At 36.5% G+C, this 21,871-nt stretch overlaps 1 protein-coding gene across 1 annotated transcript in view; it reads right to left on the bottom strand.

Annotated features, from left to right (window-relative positions):
- Positions 1 to 18,600, bottom strand: part of Mppe (Metallophosphoesterase) — a 32,748-nt gene extending 14,148 nt beyond the window's left edge. The window contains exons 1-6 of the mRNA XM_083131206.1: positions 18,424 to 18,600; positions 11,956 to 12,162; positions 10,339 to 10,501; positions 9,341 to 9,475; positions 8,466 to 8,591; positions 7,396 to 7,627 (exon numbers count right to left, since the gene is read on the bottom strand). Of these exons, the coding sequence (XP_082987332.1) occupies positions 7,396 to 7,627; positions 8,466 to 8,591; positions 9,341 to 9,475; positions 10,339 to 10,501; positions 11,956 to 12,162; positions 18,424 to 18,443 (883 nt within the window). The 5' untranslated portion in view covers positions 18,444 to 18,600. The remainder of the gene's footprint in view (positions 1 to 7,395; positions 7,628 to 8,465; positions 8,592 to 9,340; positions 9,476 to 10,338; positions 10,502 to 11,955; positions 12,163 to 18,423) is intronic.
- Positions 18,601 to 21,871: the final 3,271 nt, after the last annotated feature.

The raw sequence follows: 21,871 nt of genomic DNA, 5'->3' as shown, positions 1-21,871 counted from the left end.
AAATCATAATAGATCATTACTATGTAATTTGTGACGGTTCTGTGAATCCGCACAATATAATTATATGTTTATTGAAATTATTAATTTCATATTATAAAAATCACTTTATATTAATGTTTAAAAAATGTATAATTATTACTTTGTACAACGTTAATTATGTTTTATGTTATTCATTGCACTATACGCTGTATAAACGAGATATTTGGAATTCTAACGTTGATATAGCAACGAGAATCAATAGTCATTATGTAGTAGTGTGTCTGGCAAAAATGGAAATATAGGTAATAGTGAACTGCATATTACTCAGTTATTTCACTAATATATAGACCTATAGAAGTTGTATCTTCACCTTCGCGTTTTATTTCAAATATTTATGAACTAAATGTGATCGTGCAAATGATTGACTTGTGAACGTCACAGTATAATTGGTGGTCCAGTATTGTGGAACGTTATCAGCACGATCTTGAGTGATGTGTTTTGCGTAAGTGTTAACTTACACCATTGTTCTCGTGAATCTAGTTTGTACATAAATTTATATTATGTACGCATTAAGTAATCCTTATAATCTGAGATCCAAAACAAGTCTTACAGCTAGATCTATCAATTGTGGTGATGAACCTGATGAATCACAAAATAAGAATGGTGCCATGAATATGGTGAAGTGCTGCAAAGATCCCGATAAGGAAAGGTTGGTAGCTTGTGAAAATTGTGGCCATTGGTATCATTTACAATGTTTGGGTTTGTCCGATAAGCATTGGGAGTTATACCAGTTAAATGAAAATTATTTCTGTACAGATTGTGATCCTTCTTATGATCCGTTCAGTATTGAAGCTTTCGTGGAATGGAAAAGAAGTCAAGAAAATGTTCAAGAAATTGACATTCGTCCTTCTGTGTTGGCAGAGACGTCAACGGGGCAAAGTAATGTTCCTTTTCAAATGTTTGATCTGCTTGCAGAGTTAAGAAAAATGAGCGAGTCACAACAGATGGAATTTACAAAAATTAGGGAAACTCAAGAGTCTCAACAGCTTGAGTTTACAAAAATGAGGCAAACTCAAGAGTCTCAACAGCTTGAGTTTACAAAAATGAGGCAAACTCAAGATTCTATGAGGCAAACTCAGGAGTCTCAACAGCTTGAGTTTACAAAAATGAGGCAAACTCAAGAGTCTCATCAGCTTGAGTTTACAAAAATCAGGGAATCTCAACAGGAAATTCAAAATTCACAGCAACTACTCAAGCTTGACTTCCACGAATTGAGTACATCGTTACGAAAGGAATTAGCTGAAGTTGCCGAGTCCTGCAAATTAGCAACACGTTCATTACATCAGGAAATGGAAAGAGAAGTGCAAGGACTAACAGAGAAAATCGAGGAAGTCAACACTACTTGTACAGAGAATTCTGATAAACTTGCTGGATTGACTGATCAGATTACAGAATGCCAGAACAATGTTTCAGGGTTGTCTCGGCAAGTTCAAAGACTTGAAGTCGTTGTGAGCAAGGACGAAATAACTAAGCGCGTGGAAGCATGTGAGGAAAATATTACTAAGTTAACATCTAATATTTCGACTAATGTTGAATCAAGTAATCCTGTACAAGTTTACAGTTCTCATGTGAATAGTAACTGTCAACCTGATATTCCTGCACAGAACCTAACCTCTCCTAAATCATCTGATTCTTCAGCGTGTGATGTTTCTGATTACGAACACAATCGCATTGCTTCACAAAGACAAAAACGTTCTAGAAATAATCGAGTGAGAACTAGTAATACTAATAAGTTATGTCAATCAACCCGTTCTTTATATTCTGATGGTTCTGGTCAGGAAAGAAAGAGGCAAGTAAACCAAAAGTCAGCAAATCCGCAGAATCATCGATGTAATTATCCTGACAATTGTGTGCGTTCGCTTACTCAAGAACCTCGACGGTTGGTAAGATTGAATGAACTTACTGTTCTTCCTAAATATTCTGGAGATCCTGAAAAATCAAGCCCACGTAAGTTTATTAAAACTTTAACGTCCTACTTAGACTTACTGCAAGTTCCTGACATGCAAAGGCTTGAATGTATTACTAATTGTTTTCAGGGACCTGCAGAAGGTTGGTATAATACTCATGTCGATTCGTTTACATCGTACAAACAGTTTGTTGACGAATTTCTGAATCACTACACGTCTTATTCGTTAACTCAGGCTCAATTATCTGAACTTAGAAGTCGTAAATATGATCCTAAATCGACGAGTAGTATGGAAGTTTTTGCTATTCGTACGCATTCAGCATATTATAATTTAGTTGATCGTCCGAATGATGCAGAAGTTATTGATATTTTAATCAATCAGTTGCCCACATCTATTGCACAAACAATATTAGCTGCTAGATTAGTTAAAATGGATGATGTAATTGCGTTACTAAAGAGGTTGGATTTAGTGAATTCAAGATCAAACAAGAGTTTTAATGTTCATGATAATGTACGTGAAAAAAATTTCCGACATGATGGGAATAATTCTAAAAGTTTTACCGACAATAATAGTGCAAGGGCAAAACTGAGAGTTCAAAGTGTTGCTAAAAGTTCATCGTTTGTGAACGATGATGAACCTAATGGAAATCAAGGTTCAAGACGTAATGTAAGACCTAATGATACTGTTCATTTTGTTTCTTCTAGCGATGAAAATAAAAGAAATAAGATTCCACGTACAGATGTTCCGTTTGTTGCTGAAAACCAACAATCAAACTCCAGCCAGAAGACGATGATATTTAATAGAAATAATAATTTTGGGAAACCTAACCTAACTAACAAACCATATAATCGTTACAGACGTAATGGTGCAGGAACTCAAAATTTCCGGCAAAATAGAAGTCCACAAAGCTCACGATACTTCAACAATAATGGTAGATTTATGACCAACAGTTTCAATGCCAGAAACGAGCAAGAACAACAGCAATTTACACTGCGTCCTAACTCTCAGTTCTCTAACAATAATTTCCACTCATTCCAACCATGCAGTGTATGTGCCAATTGCGGATATTCGTCTTCTCAGTTGTCAACGGGAAACAGTTGCAATGCAACTGCAGTGGCGAATACTCCATTAAATGAAAATGCTCCATCTTTCGATCCAAGAGAAACTTCTTGTAAACAGTTCATTTCTTCTGTCCCTGAAGCAACATTAAACGAACGTCGCGGGTGAACGTGGACCAGTTTGCTCGCACTAACATAATGGATGGTCCGTCTAAATCATATCGTAGTGAAAATATAGGCACAACTTGTCAGTATGCTGTATTAAGTAATTCCGTTTTACCTGAAGTTGATCATTGTTATCCACTTTCAATATTTTTTCAATTAGATTGGTACGAAGATGAACCTACTTGGATTTTAAATGATACTGGTATACCTACTCCTATTACTGATCAACCTTTGATCACAGGAACAGTTTGCGATATTACGATACAGTGTGTCATCGACAGTGGAAGCCAGTGTAATTTAGTCAGTTATGAATTATGGTGCAGTATAAAATCAATTATTCCGAGTGCCAAACTGGATACAGTGGATCAACTTAAGTTATTGCCGTTTGCAGGACATCAGAAGTTTCGTGTTGCTGGTCGGAAGATTATAAGTATTTCAATTAACTCGGAAGTTTTTACTTTGGAGATGTTCGTATTGAAGCAACTGCATGCTGAATTAATTCTCGGAATACCATTTTTAAGGCAATACAAAGCTGTACTCGATTTTAGAAGAAACGAAATTAGTTTGATGGCGTCTACTGGTTCCGAATTGGTTCAGCCATTTAACTCTAGCAAAATCACAACTGATAGGGATCGCTGCCAGATGCAGGAAGTTACTATAGTCAAAGAAGCAGAAAATTTACTTATCGTTTCTCTAGATCAGATCACAACGAAGGTGCGGTCGTGTGAATCACTCAACACGGAGCAGCAGTCTCAGCTTGAGAATCTAATAATAGAATACCATAGTTTGTTTTCTGATCGACCCCGATCTGCATTCATAGAACCTTATCGAATTGAACTAGACACAAAGGAACCAATCAAGGCACCTATATATCCGGTACCGTTCGCCAAAAGAGCAGCGTTAGAAAAGGAACTAGAGAAATGGAAGGCCTGGGGAATAATTAAAGAGATGTCTTCGCCTTATTTAAACCCAGTACATATTGTCCCAAAATCTAATGGTGAGTGGCGTCCAGTGGTGGATTTTCGTCGCCTAAACCAACATGTAATTTCACCACTTACCCATGTTGAACCTATAAACGAGCTACTTCAACATTTTAAGGGTGCAAGATATTTTTCTTCGATTGATCTCTCCTGTGGATATTTTCAAATACCACTTACGCCCGACTCATATAAGTACACAGCTTTTTCGTATCAAGGACGACAGCACGTGTTTTGTTACTTGCCATTTGGTATAAAATCAGCTGTTTCTGTTTTTGTTGAGAGAATGAATAAGGTGTTTCGACCGGAGACTCATTCATTTCTGATGATATATGTGGATGACATTTTAATATTTAGCCCAACAATAGAGAAACATTTTGAACATCTTGATTATGTTCTACAGACATTACAGAAGACGAACATGTCCATAAAATTTGCCAAATGCAAATTTTTCCAAACGGAAATTAAGTTTTTGGGTCATGTAGTGTCTGGTTCCGAGATTAAGGTCGATCATGATAAAGACTCAGCTATTCTACAGTTTCCTGTTCCTCAAAACAAAAAGTCACTTCGCAAATTTTTGGGACTGGCAAATTGGAGGAATCGTTTTATACAGGGATTTTCAGATATCGCTAGTCCATTATATCATCTTTTACGCAAGAATGTGCCATTTTATTGGACACCTCAGTGTCAAGAAGCTTTCTTGTTATTAAAGAATGCTCTAATTTCAGCACCAGCATTGAGTCAACCCGACTTTGAATTGAGGTTTTGTGTTTCTGTTGATGCAAGCCAGAAAGGATTGGGTTGTGTACTTTGGCAAGTTGATAATGATGAAATTCGTGTCATACAATATGGCAGTCGTGCTCTTAGAGGAGCAGAGATTACATATAGTACACACGAATTGGAATGTTTAGCTATATTATTTGCTCTGGAGAAATTTGCTATATATCTTAAAGGAACTGATTTCAACTTATATTCAGATCATAAGTCGTTGTCTTGGCTTAAAACTGCACAATCACTTAATTCTCGTCTTACGAGATGGGCTCTCAAACTGCAGTGTTTTGATTTCACGTTATATCATGTCCCAGGAGTTTCGAATAATATTGCTGATACGTTGAGTAGATTTCCGCCTTGTACTTCTTATTCTGCACTTGATGATAAATTATATATCAATCAAGTAATTGTGGAAGATTCACAAGATGATACTTCTTCTATTTGGTTAAAAGCTCAACGAGCAGATGAAAAATGCAATAATATAATTTCTCACCTGGAAGATAGTACAACGGATAAAGACTTTACAAAGTATCTTCTTCACAACAAAATTCTTTTTTATAAACCCAATTCAGATGAAATTTGTAAACTTGTAGTGCCACGTGAGCTTATACCTTTGGTATTGCACAAAATGCATGATTTAAATGGACATTTTGGTTATCAGAAGGTTTTAACAGCTTGTAGAAGAGCATATTTTTGGCCGTACATGAGAAAATCAATTAGAAATTACCTGAAAGATTGCTTAGAATGTGCACGAACAAAGATTGTAGGTCGGCCGTTGCGGAGAGATGAATATCACGTCGTTTCGCACCAACCACACGATTTCCTCTCTATTGATTTAATCGGAAAATTACCAAGATCACGTACATATGAATATCTCCTCACAATTGTAGACGTTATGTCAAAGTTTGTTATGATTTATCCGTTAAGAAAAGCGACTGCCAGGGAAATTATCAATCGTTTTGAAGAACAATATTTTAAACATTACCCTGTATGTAATGTATTATTATCAGATTGTGGAAGCCAATTTACATCAAATGAGTGGAAAGCCTACATGGATTCAAGGAAAATTAAGCATATTACTACCACTACATACAATCCGAAATCTAATCCTATTGAGAGGTACAATAAGGAGATTGTTAGGTTACTGCGATTATTCTGCAATAATAATCACACCAGTTGGTATCCAAAAATAAATTCTATTATTCAGTTATTAAATCATTCATGCTCTTCAGTTACCGGATTATCTCCTAGTGAACTTTTCTTACATGAAGATATGAAGGACTCAATATTTGAAGAAATCAGCTGGCCAGAACAAATTAAATCTTTGCCATGGAAACGCAAATTGTTTTTAGCAGAAATCAGGACTAGACAATCTAGAAGAAGTAGGAAGATTAAGAATGCATTGAACTCGATCAAACTTCAAACAGGAAATTTGGTTATGATAAAAAATAGGCAAGTTAGTTCCAAAATTAACAGCCAGATTCATAAATTGTTCAACTTGTATATTGGGCCATTCCTTGTCAAGGAAATTAAGGACAATAATGCAATTCTTTACACAATGAACCAGCAATATTATGACAAGGTGAACTTTTCTAATCTTCGAGTGTTTAACTGTTCGGAAGAAAAGAGGAATCAACTCTTGTCTGAAAATTAAATTTATGAGAGTAGATACTGGAAAAAGGAAACCATTCTGTTTATTATTTTGTACAATTGAATGTTCTATTATGATCTGATTTGTTATTACCTGTTAGGCACAAATCTGTTTATGTGCAAGTTGTTGTCGAATGTCAGATAATATTGTGCATTTGTAACTTTGTTTTAGTTATGTTGATAACATCTGACTGATTTATAAATGAAAACTCCTCCTCGTTGTTTCGTAGTTTTCATTTTCCCGGAGCAGGGGAATGTTGTGACGGTTCTGTGAATCCGCACAATATAATTATATGTTTATTGAAATTATTAATTTCATATTATAAAAATCACTTTATATTAATGTTTAAAAAATGTATAATTATTACTTTGTACAACGTTAATTATGTTTTATGTTATTCATTGCACTATACGCTGTATAAACGAGATATTTGGAATTCTAACGTTGATATAGCAACGAGAATCAATAGTCATTATGTAGTAGTGTGTCTGGCAAAAATGGAAATATAGGTAATAGTGAACTGCATATTACTCAGTTATTTCACTAATATATAGACCTATAGAAGATGTATCTTCACCTTCGCGTTTTATTTCAAATATTTATGAACTAAATGTGATCGTGCAAATGATTGACTTGTGAACGTCACAAATTATAAAGGTCTGTGCCTTGAAGTGCTGGTAAATATAAAGCATTAAATAAATAAAATGTTAGTAAAAAAAAAAGGGTCTTCATTATTTCTACTGTCATTAAAATAAGTACATTACATACAACTGTGTCATAAAAACTGCATGTTCATAATTGCATATGGCAAAAGTGAAAAAACTTACCCATAACAGCTGCTCCATAGCCCATGTTTGGCAATCCCATCCGATACGAGCATGTAGGAACCATCACTTCATGTATTGAATGGTTACTTAAATGCAGAGTCCATACAATATTTTTCTTTGGAGATATAGACTCGACAAACTTCTCTGACCCTGTTAATAAATCTGTGTGTAAATGAAGAGCCTCATGGTCATGAGCAGAAAATATTATCTGTGGATGGATTCTTGATAATACCTGAAATGAAGCAGAATTTTTATAAACTTAATCACTACAGACACAGCCAAAACATTGTGAAGAAAGTAATAAACCAGACACAAGACGTAACTACTAAACCTGATAAGGGGTTTGCATATTTAGATTTTGACGAAAACACGTAATGTGAAATAACACATCGTCATGATAATTTTTCAAGATTTTGAAAGGTGTGAGGTGCATTTTGCTACCATGTTTTGTCATGAAATGATGAGAAATAAACTGTTAAACACAAAATTTAGGGTTTATATACCAACGCAACACTTTCTGAGGTCTGAATTATCCTGCAAGTTATGCAAATCATGGAAAATTTATTAATTTTGCTGTAGTACAAATAAACTTAATACTCTGATAACTATATAAATATGATATTAGAAGTGAAATGTTAATTTTGTGTAATAAGTATAGTTTTTAAATCAAATTTACGATTTTATTCACCATTTAAACACTGAAATGCCATATTACCATACTGCTTGTGATCCCAAAATATGTATTGAAATCTTGATCTTTTATTCACTATAAATATATGGCTCTAAACATTACCTGAAATGAATTTTTGTAACTTCATCACTAAAGACAAAGCATTGTGAAGAAAGCAATAAATGGGACACAAGATGCAACTATAAACTCTGATAATACCTGAAATTATTTTTATAACTTTTGGGATGATATAATAAAGCAAAAAATTTCAATTTCTGGAACGTTGAGGTTCCATTGTAATTTGAACAATTGCATCACATTTTATTTGGCTTTTCAATTTCTAAATATATGTCCGTATAATTTGACCGAATGCTATTGATGCTAATAGAGTATGTCTTACCTGGTCAACAAACTGACTAGGCAGGAAGAGTAGAGGAAGATGAGTAACTACAGCTCGTGTCCTATGTCCAGGTGACAATGACATCTCTGATGAAAGATTGGGTATTGTGTGAGTTAACCTATTCACCTAGAACAAAAACAACATGATTGTCTGAGACACAGCTGTGCATGAAATCCACACCTAATTATTAATGTTTATTACGTGTACTTACCAATTGAAAATATATGGACATAATTGTAAATAGAAATAACAAAAATCCACAATTGGCATTACAACATTAATTAGTGTAAAATAAAGTATTTGGCTGTTCAAACTTGGTGAACAGCCAAAATACTGTTAACCAAACGTCCAATATGTTGTTCTTATTTGTATATTCATTATATACCTGAGTTAAATGTATTAATTCTTGTTAATGAAAAATAAGAATTTACAGATATGATTTCTTACAAATAATGCTGGACTACTTGCATAAAATTTGCCAATACAGATAAACTGTGCACATACTTATATAAAAATAGTAAACATTTAATTCAGATTAACTTTACATGCTTAATAAATGTAAATAAACAAACGCCTGTGATGAATTTTGCATTGAAAAATAAACCAGCATTTTGAAATTATTTCAAATAACAGTGCACTTCATTGTGGTTTTATATTTACAATTACATTGTGAATATACATTTATAACACAAAAACAACATTATTCTTATGAACACCCTATGTGATAGAAATAAAATGTTAAAAATACTTTCATTCTTAGAGTTTTAATGCATTTCAATACAGCCCAAGAAATTTAATTGGGTTCAAGTACACCTCTACATTTGACTTAGTTGCAACAATCCTACAACTTGTTTAAGAATCTTAAGTTTTCTTACCTTGATTATATCCATACTTTTAATGTGGAAAACATCTGGTTGAGAAAATGTTCGAGAATATCTTTGAAGTTTTGTTTTTGTGACAGGATCAGCACCTTCACCACCAATATCATTGTCGCCTGGTAGGTAAATGGACTGAAACAAGAATTAACGAATCAGTGACAAACCTTTAGCTATTGACACCTACAAAAGAAGAAATGTCGCTACGAGTTGCCAACTGTCGTACTATCTGTGGTCGAAAGCAAGCCTTTAACACAACCCCCTGCCTACAACGTAAAATCTCAAATGCAAGCATCTGTGAAATCACCATTCAGATTGTGTAACTCAGTGGTCTAGCAGTCCTGCGACACCGCCTAGCACTGAGGGTGAATAATTCATAGTTTACATCATTTATATATATTAACACTTTCTTTAGGATCGATCAATAGAAAAATGTCTGTGCTAATTTATAAAGAACTAAAGAGAATTCTCATAGTTTATGACTGTTAGAAGCATTTAAACATGTGTTTCATATCGGAAACTGCAGTATAAAAGTGCATGTAAAAGGCAGAGGGTAAAATAGGTTCTTCCCACAGAAATTTTAACCGTTACCTATTACATGTAGTACTACAACCATTTCAACCTTCCTAAGGTTACCTACTTGTTTATTTTTAATGCTGCAATCTCCAACATGTAAATGATCCTGTTTCACAATTTAACGCTGAAGAATTCAAGTGAACTTATGGAAACCTTATGTTGTGCCAAAGTGAATGACTTTCATTAATTATGATGTTGCCATGAGAACATTAGCCTAGCCTTAAATAACTAACTGAACTCCATACCCCATTTTTTTCTCATTACAATATATTGGCACATTGGTAACAGAATAATAAATAGCTAACCTATACAGGAAATCACTACTTTACTCCCTCAATAATTTTCAATTCCCAACAACCATGCTGTGTATTCATAATAAAATATTGCTATGTACAAAAATGAACAATATAAACAATTCTCACCTTTATTTCAGGGTAGGAAGGAAAAATTGAGAAGAACCTCTCTGTGTAACGCATATATTCCTGGCTAGTTGCATAAGTACCCTCATCCATAAGGTCTCCCAAGTACACAATAGCATGAGGTTGAAAGTGATGTAATGCCAGGCGAAAGGTCTTAGAAAGATACCTGGAAAATTTATTTAAAAATAAATAACAAGAAAAATTACAAAGCATTGTAATATAAACAAGAACAATTTTCACAATACAGTGTATAGTGGAAGTTCACACATATTGTGACAATAATTGCAATTAAGCTTATATGGAATTAAATAGAGATATTGAACAATACAGTTGGGAGTTCTCATTAATCTGCCCCCACCTAACATTTATACTACTAAAAGAAATATGAACGTTTACTATTATTGTTAATATATATTGGAAAAAGAATGACAGGTATCAATGCTACATGCTCTGCATTCATATTTTTATTTTTTATTGATTTAACTGTGCTTCTGTGCTGCAAAGATAAAACTGAAGCACAATATCAGGATTTTCTGGGTAATTTTTTCGACATTTCAAAATAAAATTATGTGATGTACAGGGTCTGTCAAGCAGATTGCAGAGAGTTAAGCCTATATCCCCTTAACCTTTACTTTAGAAATTAGAGCCATTTATATAAATCTATCTCATAACATTACGGGGTAATGAAGGCAAACAAAGGACTTTTTTAAATGGCACTTGTTAATAATAGTAGCAATGAATATATTGTATACATGTATACTAAAAAAGAAAGTACTGAAATATCACGTGCAGTTTTCAAGAAATGGCATGTTAATTGCTGCCGCACGCTGCTGGTCAAAATATCGACCATCTGACCTCTAAAGGTTAAGCTAGATTCCCTACAAAGATTGCTTTTCTGAACATTGGACTAGGTACCAGGACCGAAATTATTGCTCTCTAACTCAATGGGAAGCTTAGTTTGACAACTAGAATGTGTTCTATTTCCATAAGTTTGGAATGAATAAGGAAAATAGGAATGCTATTGGTACTCGAAACCTGCATTTTCTACAAATACCTAATGGCAATACAACTTCCTTCCTACTTATAGTTTAAGAAACCAAATGTACAGAATTATTTTGTAATGTTAACTAGTTGAAAAAACATGCTAGAATCAAAACACGAAAAAAGGAAATATCTGTAAATGAATGAGTTAAAATGTTTGGGTGCATTGTCACATATGGCAATTTTGCACCCTTCACACTACATGAGGAAAAATCCACTTACCTAAAATCCTTACCTGGTAAATATCTATGTGGCAGTCACATTGACTCTTGATTATCAAAAAAATAAATATTTACAAGTATTAATTATTTTCTACAATTTATTTCAAATATAGTTCATCATTAAAAAAAATCATCACATAAATTGTTATCTGAAATATGAAGACTCTTTTACCATTAGGGGCATGTGACATGCCATTGCACAAGGCCTCAAGCTTCCAAAGCATGGGTCTGGAAATTAAATTATTAACCCATTTCCAAAGCCATGCTGATTTTTCTCTTCCATTCCTGAAGTCTCGCCTTGTAGTTTCATTACACCCTGTATACTGTCATAAAAATAAACACAAAAATATATGCTTACTTGTCACTGTCCCATCTTGCCACCAAGCCTAGTGGCTCAAATTGCTCTCCAATGATCTGTGCATCGGCAACCAACAAAATTCTCACACAATGGGTCTTGGAAAGACATTGAAGGTCCGGCCATTTCAATGACTGAAGGTAATAACTGATCAATTCATTATATATAATGACACATGCTGCCACAATCACTATGGCTTTTGCTTGCTTGCTGCAAAGGAAAATACAAAAATTACAAATATGATAATAATTACACTCTCACAATAATAAATTAAGTAACCCTTATGTAGACAATGCTCTACAATCAAACTCTCATGCACACACAATGGTCATGAGTAGAGTGAGGATTCTTTTATGAGTTTTAAAAGTTTTATGACACTAAAATATTCATTAAAAACACACACACACTTATGAACTATAATTAGCATAAATATGCCCTAACAACACCAATTCTAAGAAAATTATGTTTTTATATTTTACTTCATGGGGGTGAATACAAAACAGAAAAGAAACACTGTAACTTAACATAAGTAACACTTCCTTTATTCTCAAAATACTAGCAGTGGTAAAAAATCTTGTTGTACAAGGTAACCAAAAAAGTTCTTGCCATTTTTAACATCACATGGGAAGAAGTGATCACTGATAGGAAAATATGTGCCACGTGCCAGAAAAGTGGTCAGGGTGGGAGTGGGGAGATTGGTTTTGCCCAATACACACACATTGTGCACTCATAGCAGCCATAGCTTGAGCCGGGGCGAAGATAAATGGAAGTGTTGAAGCAGCTCGTTTGGGGTTGTCTGTTTATGACTTTAAGGTGGGCTTGTCCAGAGCAGAATCAAGTCGCTGAATATGTCAAGCTTTTGGGGATAATGCTGTGAATGAACGCACCAATAGGAATTGGTTCCATAAGTTCAGGTTTGGAGATCTGTCACTTTGTGATGAACCCAGCAGTCGCAGACCATAGGTCCTGGATGATGAGGGCCTGAAGGCAGCCATACAGGAGGACAGCAGCCTAAGGTATGGTGAGCTTACTAACAACTTCCAGGTTTCCGATAAAACAGCCAGATTGCACCTGCATCACATAGGAAAGACGTTCAAGTTGAGCAAGAGTGTACCTCATACACTGTCAGAAAGCAAGAAGCAATGAGTGACAGCCTGTTTCTCGTTGCTTTCTTGGCACAGCAACACACCCATATTCGGTCGAGTGCTCACCAGTTACGAAAAGTGGGTCCAATATGACACTCCCAAGTGTGCCTGACATTGGTTGTCAACACGGGACTTTGTGCCTCACACCACAAGACCACCTTCACACCCATGCAAGATCATGCTCCGTATGGTGGACTAGTCGCCAAGTGGTGCACTATGAGCTGCTACCAACGGGCCAAACCATCACTGGGGACCTCTACTCGCAGCAGTTGCAATGTGCGCAACAGAGACTGAAGCATAAAGAGCCAGCATTGGTTAATCGCAAGTGTGTACTGCTTCTTCATGACAATGCCAAGCAGGATACCAATACAGTGACTTGGCTGGGAGACACTGTGCCATCCACGGTACTTCCCAGACCTTGAGCCAGCAGATTATCACCTCTTCCATTCCCTGGACAACCACCTTCATTGGAAATCCTTCGCAAATGAGGCAGACTTGCGGCAAGCACTCACGGACTTCTTTCCGTCGGAGACCACGAGACTTATCGCCAGGGCACTGCACAGCTGGAGGCATGTTGACAAAAGGTGCTGGATGCCGATGGGGATTACTTTGAGGACTAACAGTATGTGACATTCTTTGCATACCTTTTTGATTCTGATGATCAAAAATGGCAAGAACAATTTTTCTGGTTACCTTGTAGAAGGTGAAGTCAGTAAACAGGTTAGAAATACTTACTGAAAAAACACTGCAAGAAACTAACGTGAAAACATTTAATATTCATACGCTCCCACCTACGTTCAAAAAGGCAAATCAGTCAGGAGAAGCTGGTCCTCTAGCAGAACTTATACTACGTTAGTTAGTATGTTAGTAGTATATGATGTTCATGAATATTTGAGTTATTTGAAAGTAAAAATTATTTAGTAAACAAGTTAGGATTCCTTTCAAAGTTTTTTTCATCATTCAGACATTAAAAAAGTGCCTTGGGCACAATTAAGACAGAAATGTTTGAAGTTTATTATTAAATTTTCACATAATATACCGGATTTGACACAGAAGTAATACATCCAGATATTCCAAATTCAGCATTTTGTGTTGTTACAAAAAATATTCATTATCTTTTCCATCTCCGCAAAATACCTCTCACTCATTTATTTCGTCATTTTTAACATCCCTACTTACCTATTTTGCATTGCGAAACATTGTTTAAGGTGGCATTTTTTTTTCACGAAAATAATTTCAATTTTTCACATTAACAGTAATTATTGTTCTTCCTTTTTTCGCTTCCATAACACACAATATGGCAAGCACCGCTTGAGTCGCATGGTGGATCATGTGGGTATGCAGTGTTTCCAACCTTCATAACCGAAAAATACCTGAATAGACCTACAAACCATTGATGGATAGCCCCAAAAACCATTGACAGATAGCCCTGAAAACCATTTATGGATAGCCTCATTAACCATTTCTGGCAAGGTTAGGTAAGCAAAGTTAAAATTTTGTTCATAAAACAACGAGATACAGTTGTTTTTTTGTTTGTTTTTTAAAAAAATCACCTTCACTTCTTGCAAAACAACGGCATGGTTGGAAACACTGACAGGGGGTTACGTCATGAAACGTACGGAGCAATGGCAATTGTGCGTCGGAGATATATTTCTCTTCAAAAATACATGAATTCCTGGTCGAATAGATTCAACGATGAAAGAAAATACCTTCACGAACTTTGAAAATGGCACAGAAACTCATTTCCGTAAGTAGTTACAGTTTCTTCTGTAAAATTGAAGAAATAAGTTTTGCGGAAATGGAACTGTTACCAAATATTCTTGAACCTTATAGAATGCATGCAATATGATATGAGTATACATTTATTCTTCAATGAAAAGTATTAAGAGATCCAGCAGAATACATGCATGTACAAGCTCTCTTCCCCTCTTGCATGCACACAGAGTTGTTGATGGTGCAGTAAATGAAGTGTGGCAGTGGTCTCAGTGGGAAAGACTGCTCAGGAGAACCAGTTTTCTGACAGCAGCTGGTTTCCGCAGTAGAGCTGGTACAAGTGGAACTGCTGTCACACAATGATGGTGTTCAAAAGTCAAAAGGGAATGGGAGAACTTTGACAATCTTTCTTGCAGATGAAGGTCTCAAATTTAGGCATCGCAACACACTGAAGATAACCTCCGCTCTCCTAATTCTTCAGGAGAGGTGGGTCAGGCCCAGGGTGAAGAGATGATAATAATAATAATAATAGCTCATGATGCAACTGCCCTTGAGAGCCAGTGCCTGCCTACAGACTGTCAGCCTCATCAGAGGTGGGTGATCATTCAAACAGTAACCAGTGGTGTGTGGCGAGTCCAACAAACCCCCAGACGTCAACGTAGGTTTTTTGTGACCAGATTAACTTACTGATTTGTAGCTCCCCAATTACCTCAAAGTTGTGGGTGGCCACCGGTTCCACACAGAGGCTGAAATCTCAGGAGAAAATTTCTTACACTCCCCCCATGAAACTCTAACCTCCATGCGTCCCCTAGCTGGATCCCAAAGCCTGATGCCTTAGACCGCACAGCGATGGTGCAGGATGAAGAGATATAAACAAATCAAACTTGTAAAGAAGAGTGTGGCATAGTCCTTCATGACAAAGTCTCAGAAGTCGGATGACTTAGGCATAGTCCTTCATGACAAAGTCTCAGAAGTCGGATGACTTAGCAATCATTTCTGCTGTGATAAAATCAATTCATAACTTGAATTATTGTAGACACGGTTGCACATCCTAACCAGCAAGGGCATGCACCCGTTACTTATTCGATCCGATAAATTAAAGAACTAATTTAAGGTAATGGTTCCGAATGTTTACAATGACTTTTGCAAGTTTTATGAGGGTATTAGGAAGTAAGGTGGAAGCTTGGGGAAACCAATTAGCAGTTAAAAGCTACAGTAAGTATTACTTACTGCAGAAATTACGATTTCAAAAGTAGCACACGCGAGCTTTGCAGCAGGCAACTACTCTAGGTTTCTGGTCATCTCCAAAATGTGGAGATTTAGAATATTTTCAGGCGAGATTTAAGGGGTTTCATGCTTGGGACCAGATTTTGACCGATCAGGTGTTGGAAGTATTGAAGGATGCTATTTTAATGCTAATAGCTCTTACCCACCTACCTAATAATGAAACATTTAGCGACATAATACCTCTTTGCACCACAAGCACATGAAGTAGATGGCAACAGCAGCAGCCTGTATCCAAGACAACAGTAAATGGATGGCTGCCTGCAAACAATAATAATGTAGGGGTGTAGGAAAGGGAAAAATTGTTCTCAGACAAGATGCAGGAAGTAATCAGCCAATCACTAAGACTCTTAAGTATGTGTTAATAGGAACACACAGAAATTGAATCATAAAAAAAATTAGGGTGATGATCAGACGTCCTGATTTTCACAGGACAGTCCATTTTTTGAGGGTCTTGACCTGTGGTCTGCGATGCTACTCCAAAAAAAACAAATATGTCATATTTTTCAACAGCGTCCTGTAAAACATCCAGATAAAAAAAGGTAAAGTGTTCCCATGTGCATAGCACCATGCCATGAAGGCGTATAGGGAGTGTGGGGATAACGCCCCACACTTTCTTGATCCGGTCGTGAGTGGAGGTGATGTGATCAGCATCACGACCCCGACTGCCTTTACCCCCCCCCCAGGGTTTCCCCCAGGTACCCATGTTATTAGATGCTGGGTGGTTGCCGGGGCTGCTTCCAACGTTAGAAAAGTTCCCGGATTTGAACCGGCCGGGGATCGAACCCGGGACCTTTAGCATGGCAGTCAGACGCGTTACTGACTCAGATGAATTGTTTAATTCTGTCAAACTGCTAGTGCCTTTTAAATTAATAGTATTGTTAGTTTGCAAAGAAATACTTGTAGATTTAAAAAGTAGTCCTTAATGTAAAGCTTATATTTATTGCTTAGAAGCAAATAATGCATGCAATCTGCTCATGATGCAAAGTGCCAAACACTTTGATAATTGAAAATAGCCAAATTCTGGGGATTTTTCATATTTGATGCATTGATGAGATAATTACTACAGCTGGAGCAAGATACAAATAAATTCTCAGTATTGATTAATATTTTAATATTATTTCACAATGTATTGATGTTTTATGGTAAGAAAGTAAGGAAACACAAAAAACAGTAAGAACAAGAGAGATGGGAAGGCTAATCTGTTAAATTAAAAAGATAAGCAAAAGAGAAATATATAAGAAGGGAATACCTCCATGGTGGTGTGGTTGAATGCTACGATGCCAGGGTTTTTGGGGGTTGAATCCGGGCCTGGGCCATGGATGTTCTTTGTGAACTTATTGAATTTAATCATATAATCACTCATATTCATTGTTGCAATTAGCCAAAAGTGACAAAAAGGCTATGTTAAATAACAAAAATCAAGAAGAAAACAAATTAAAGGGAATTGTGTAATATTTCAAGGCCCTGTACTATTATAGTATGGAGGTGACACCTATAAATCATATATTTCGCACTTTTTTACATTGCTAACGTACTATTTTGGAATGCGGAACATTTCCTAAGATGAAATAATGCATTTCTAACTAAGATAATGTATATTTCTTACATTTACGAGTACTTACTGTTACTTGTTATTTCGATTCTGTAACACATTGTGGCAGGCGATAGCATACTGGTTCAGGGCGCATTGTGCGAGTGTTTTGTTGATTTATGCATGGTTGCAACCTCGTTCACCGGAAAATACCTACTTTCGTGCCTGGATTTGAAATTATTCTAATAGCCTCACAAACCATTGACGTTAGCCCCAAAAACCATTTTCCGTAAGGTTAGGTTAGGGAAGCATAGTTAAAAAAAAAAGTCTCGACACGTCATGTTATAGTGAAAACATGGTGAGTTTGAAACACTGACTATGGGGTTATGTCATCTTAACATACAGAACATTGTGCTCTCGTGCAGAAAGAAAATGGCAGCAGCAGAAACAGAGTGTCGGACAGAGATTTTCACAGAAAACAACATGTATTCGCATTAAAATGGATCAAAACTACATTCACGAACTTCCACAACGCTACAGCAAATGATTTCCGTAAGTACTTTCTCATGTAAATTTGAAGAAATCCGTTTCCCTTATACTATAATGTTACCCAAAATAGTACAATTAGCAATGTAAAAAAGTGCGAAAAATATGATTTATAGGTGTCTCCCCCATACTATAATAGTACCCGTTTCTTTATACTGTGCATCAGGATTATCTGGTCTTACTTCAAAATTTTATGTAGACGTGTAGTTATCCTTGGTTAGGTTATACATAAGCTGAAACGTTACATACCTAAATCTTTTATTAGCCATCCCGTCATGCTTTTTATATAGCTAAATAATTATATTACTAAGTCCACATATGTATTAGAGTGTCTCCCACGGCTTATATACGAAACTATATTTTTTCCGCTTACATTAGTACTAACTTGTCGTTAAAAAAAATCTACAGTTCCTAATCAAAAACAATCACAGATGATTCACATTCACAGGATACTCCCATCGCTCCAGTCTCGGAACTCGACACAGTATAATCAATGGTGTAATCATGGATAGGCTGAATCATATGATGAAGCATGTGACATCGCAGTCAGGTCTCTGCAAATCAAGTATCCCCGTAGGAATTCGCTGCTATCTTTCCAGTTTTGCTGTGAAGCCTGCCAGGTTTTGTACCTATAGATCGACCACAATAAAAAAAAACCTTGAGACGAAAAGTCCCCGCGCAGCTTTCCCTTCTTCCCTCCACCAGCCTCCACCTCGGGCCATAAGGATGCATGGTTCACCCTCCCCTACTCGCGGGGCTACGGTGCACAGGAGTCGCGGGCCTGCGCAGGTTGTTTTGCTCGTGGTTCCACATAACAATGCACCGGGGAGGGGCAAAGAAGACAGCTTTAACTTTAAATCTTCCGCTGCACTTTCCAAACAAGAGCTTTCTTTAGAGATCCCTTGCTGTCAAAAAGGTCATCGGCCATGAGAAAAGGTGCATCTTGTAAGTTGTAAATTCAAGCCTAGGCTAATCTCCCCTTCCCTTTCCAAATTTAGACTTGGTCAGACGATCTGGTCATTTTTCAGAGTAGAATAACTGCAGAAGGCGTGTTTCAGCTTTCACTCTGCAACTTGTAGTGATGAGTTTGGATTTCCTTCCACACCAAGCGATATAACTGTGCCCACGAGGCACTATTTATATTTTGAGCCTAACAATGAAAAAACAGGAATTTGACATTGAAAACTGCTTTATTGTTTTTCGAAGTATTCTCCTTTATGGTCAATACACTTTTGCATTCGTTCGAACCATTTGTCAAAGAAGTTTTTCCAATCTTCTTGAGACACCTCCATGATATGGTTTTTGAACTCATCAACGGCGTCTTCCGCCGACGAAAATCGTTGTCCACGCAATTTATTCTTGACATTCGGGAACAAGAAGAAGTCATTGGGTGTCAAATCAGGACTGTACGGCGGATGACCCATCAATTCGATTTTTTGACTGTTCATAAATTCGGTTGTTAGACGAGATGTGTGACAGCTGGCACTGTCTTGATGAAGAATGATCCGACGGCGTTTGTTTGTTTTCCGTATTTGACCGAAGACCTCTGGCAAACAAATTGTTGTGTACCATTCAGAGTTGACCGTTCTACGTTCCTCTAAAGGCACAGTTGGCACATGACCAGTTTTCCCGAAAAAACAGGCGACCATTTGTTTCAATGTGCTTCGAGTGCGAACAACTTTTGTTTTATTGGGTTCATCTTGAAACACCCATACAGTCGACTGCTGTTTACGTTCCGGCTCATATGCATATATCCATGATTCGTCACCTGTTACAATCTTATATACATCTTTTGAAACACCACGATTGTATTTATTGAGCATTTGTTTGCACCAATTGACGCGAGCGTCTTTTTGAGTTTTTTTGTCAAATTGTGTGGGATCCAACGAGAACATACCTTTCTCACAGCTAAATGATCATGTAATATTTTATATGTGCTGGTGGAACTAATGCCTATGCTTGCCTCAATCTCACAGTATGTCACATGACGATCTTGCAGTATTAGGTTTTGCACAGCATCAATGTTTTCTTGAACAACAACTGATTTTGGATGACCTTCGCGAATCTCGTCGGTGAACGAATGACGGCCACGATTAAATTCGTTACACCAGCGTTTCACAGTGGCAAAGGATGGGGATTCATCGCCAAATGTAGAAGTAAGTTAATCGATGCACTCTTGTCTTGATAATCCACGTCGAAAATCGTAAAAAAATCATCGCACGAAAATGTTCACGAGTTAATTCCATTTTATTGTTCTCGCGCAATCTCCAAGGCAACATAAACAACACAAATGAAGCTATTGACAAAACATTTGAAGTACGTTATGGTCAATAATGCCAGACGATTCCGTGCAAACGTCAAATCGCGCCTAACTTCAATCAGTGTTGCCAAGGCTCAAAATATAAATAGTGGCCCTCGTATATGCGTAGTTTATATACATTTAAATAATTTGCAGAAAGTAGATCGACTGCAAGATCGCGCATTAGTGCACTGCAATTAGTCGCCTGATATAGAATCAAGAGATTGGTAAGTTTTACTTCTCTCCTTACGTTTTCTTTACTAATATATATTTCCTGTGTGAAAGGACATAAAAAGATGATACTAGAGACAGACAAGTATCGTTCCGATACACCGTCAGTTCTCTGCCCTTTCGGGCTTTAAGAGCCCGTATCAGCGTCGCTCGAAAAAAACAGCGGACAGATGTCATTTATTCTTCCTAGTCTTACCAATATTGATTCCATTTCCCCCTTCGAAGGCAAATCCATTGCATTGAGACTTTGCTGGAGGGAGGGGTTGCTCTGTCGAAAGAAGCAGATCACAAGGCTAAGGTTCCCTGTCCGCTAATCTCCCCCCGCTCAAGAGTCTGACCATAACAGGTTTCCTGTTATAAGACAAAACTTTTTCCGAGTGTCTGAAAGAAGAAAAACACACATTGACGAACATCGCAATACAACTGAGAGCCAAGGACTATTTTGGGGAGGCGGGGTATCCAGGGAGTCCGAATCTTCCACGAGAGACTTACGAAGTACTAAAATTAAATAATGTAAATATGCTTGTTTTATTTATCATCTGTCGTATAATCGAGAGACGTTTATTTCCGTCAAACATATTCTAAGGGAAGGATTACATTGGGGTCAAACAACTTTGGATGACTGTATCAAATAAGATTTATGCACACCACTACTTAAGTAATATGATTAAATATTAAATTAAGAGCTTTTCATTTCGTCAAATGGATCTAACATCCTTTTTCGTTATTCAATAAATATTCAATTCTTTATCTGTTTCACAATCACCTTGCCAGGGAAGTTGTTTTTATACAAACTGAAGCGATCTGAACTATTCATGAGCTAGATAATGAATATGTGCGGTTATATTCCTATTCATATGCCGTCTTTTTCCCATTCATGTAATAACAATATTAATTAATATTTTAATTATTAATTTAATATTACAGTTATTTTAATTTGTTTTTATTATTAGAAGAAGGTACCAATATCATAGGCGTGCGCAGACTCTCACATAACGTGGGGGGGGGGGGGGGCAAAGGCTTGAAAATTCAGTCAGATCGGGAAAGAAAAGCCTCATTTTATCTCACTCTTTTAGTTTTTTGCATTAATGTGATATATATATATATATATATATATATATATATATATATATATATATATATATGTGTGTGTGTGTGTGTGTGTGT

Source organism: Lepisma saccharinum, chromosome 11 (assembly GCF_977018435.1).
Source record: "Lepisma saccharinum chromosome 11, izLepSacc3.1, whole genome shotgun sequence".
In the NCBI taxonomy this organism is placed as follows: Eukaryota; Metazoa; Arthropoda; class Insecta; order Zygentoma; family Lepismatidae; genus Lepisma; species Lepisma saccharinum.
Note: the sequence above shows the minus strand (reverse complement) of the source record. Positions and strands in the feature narration are given on the sequence as shown.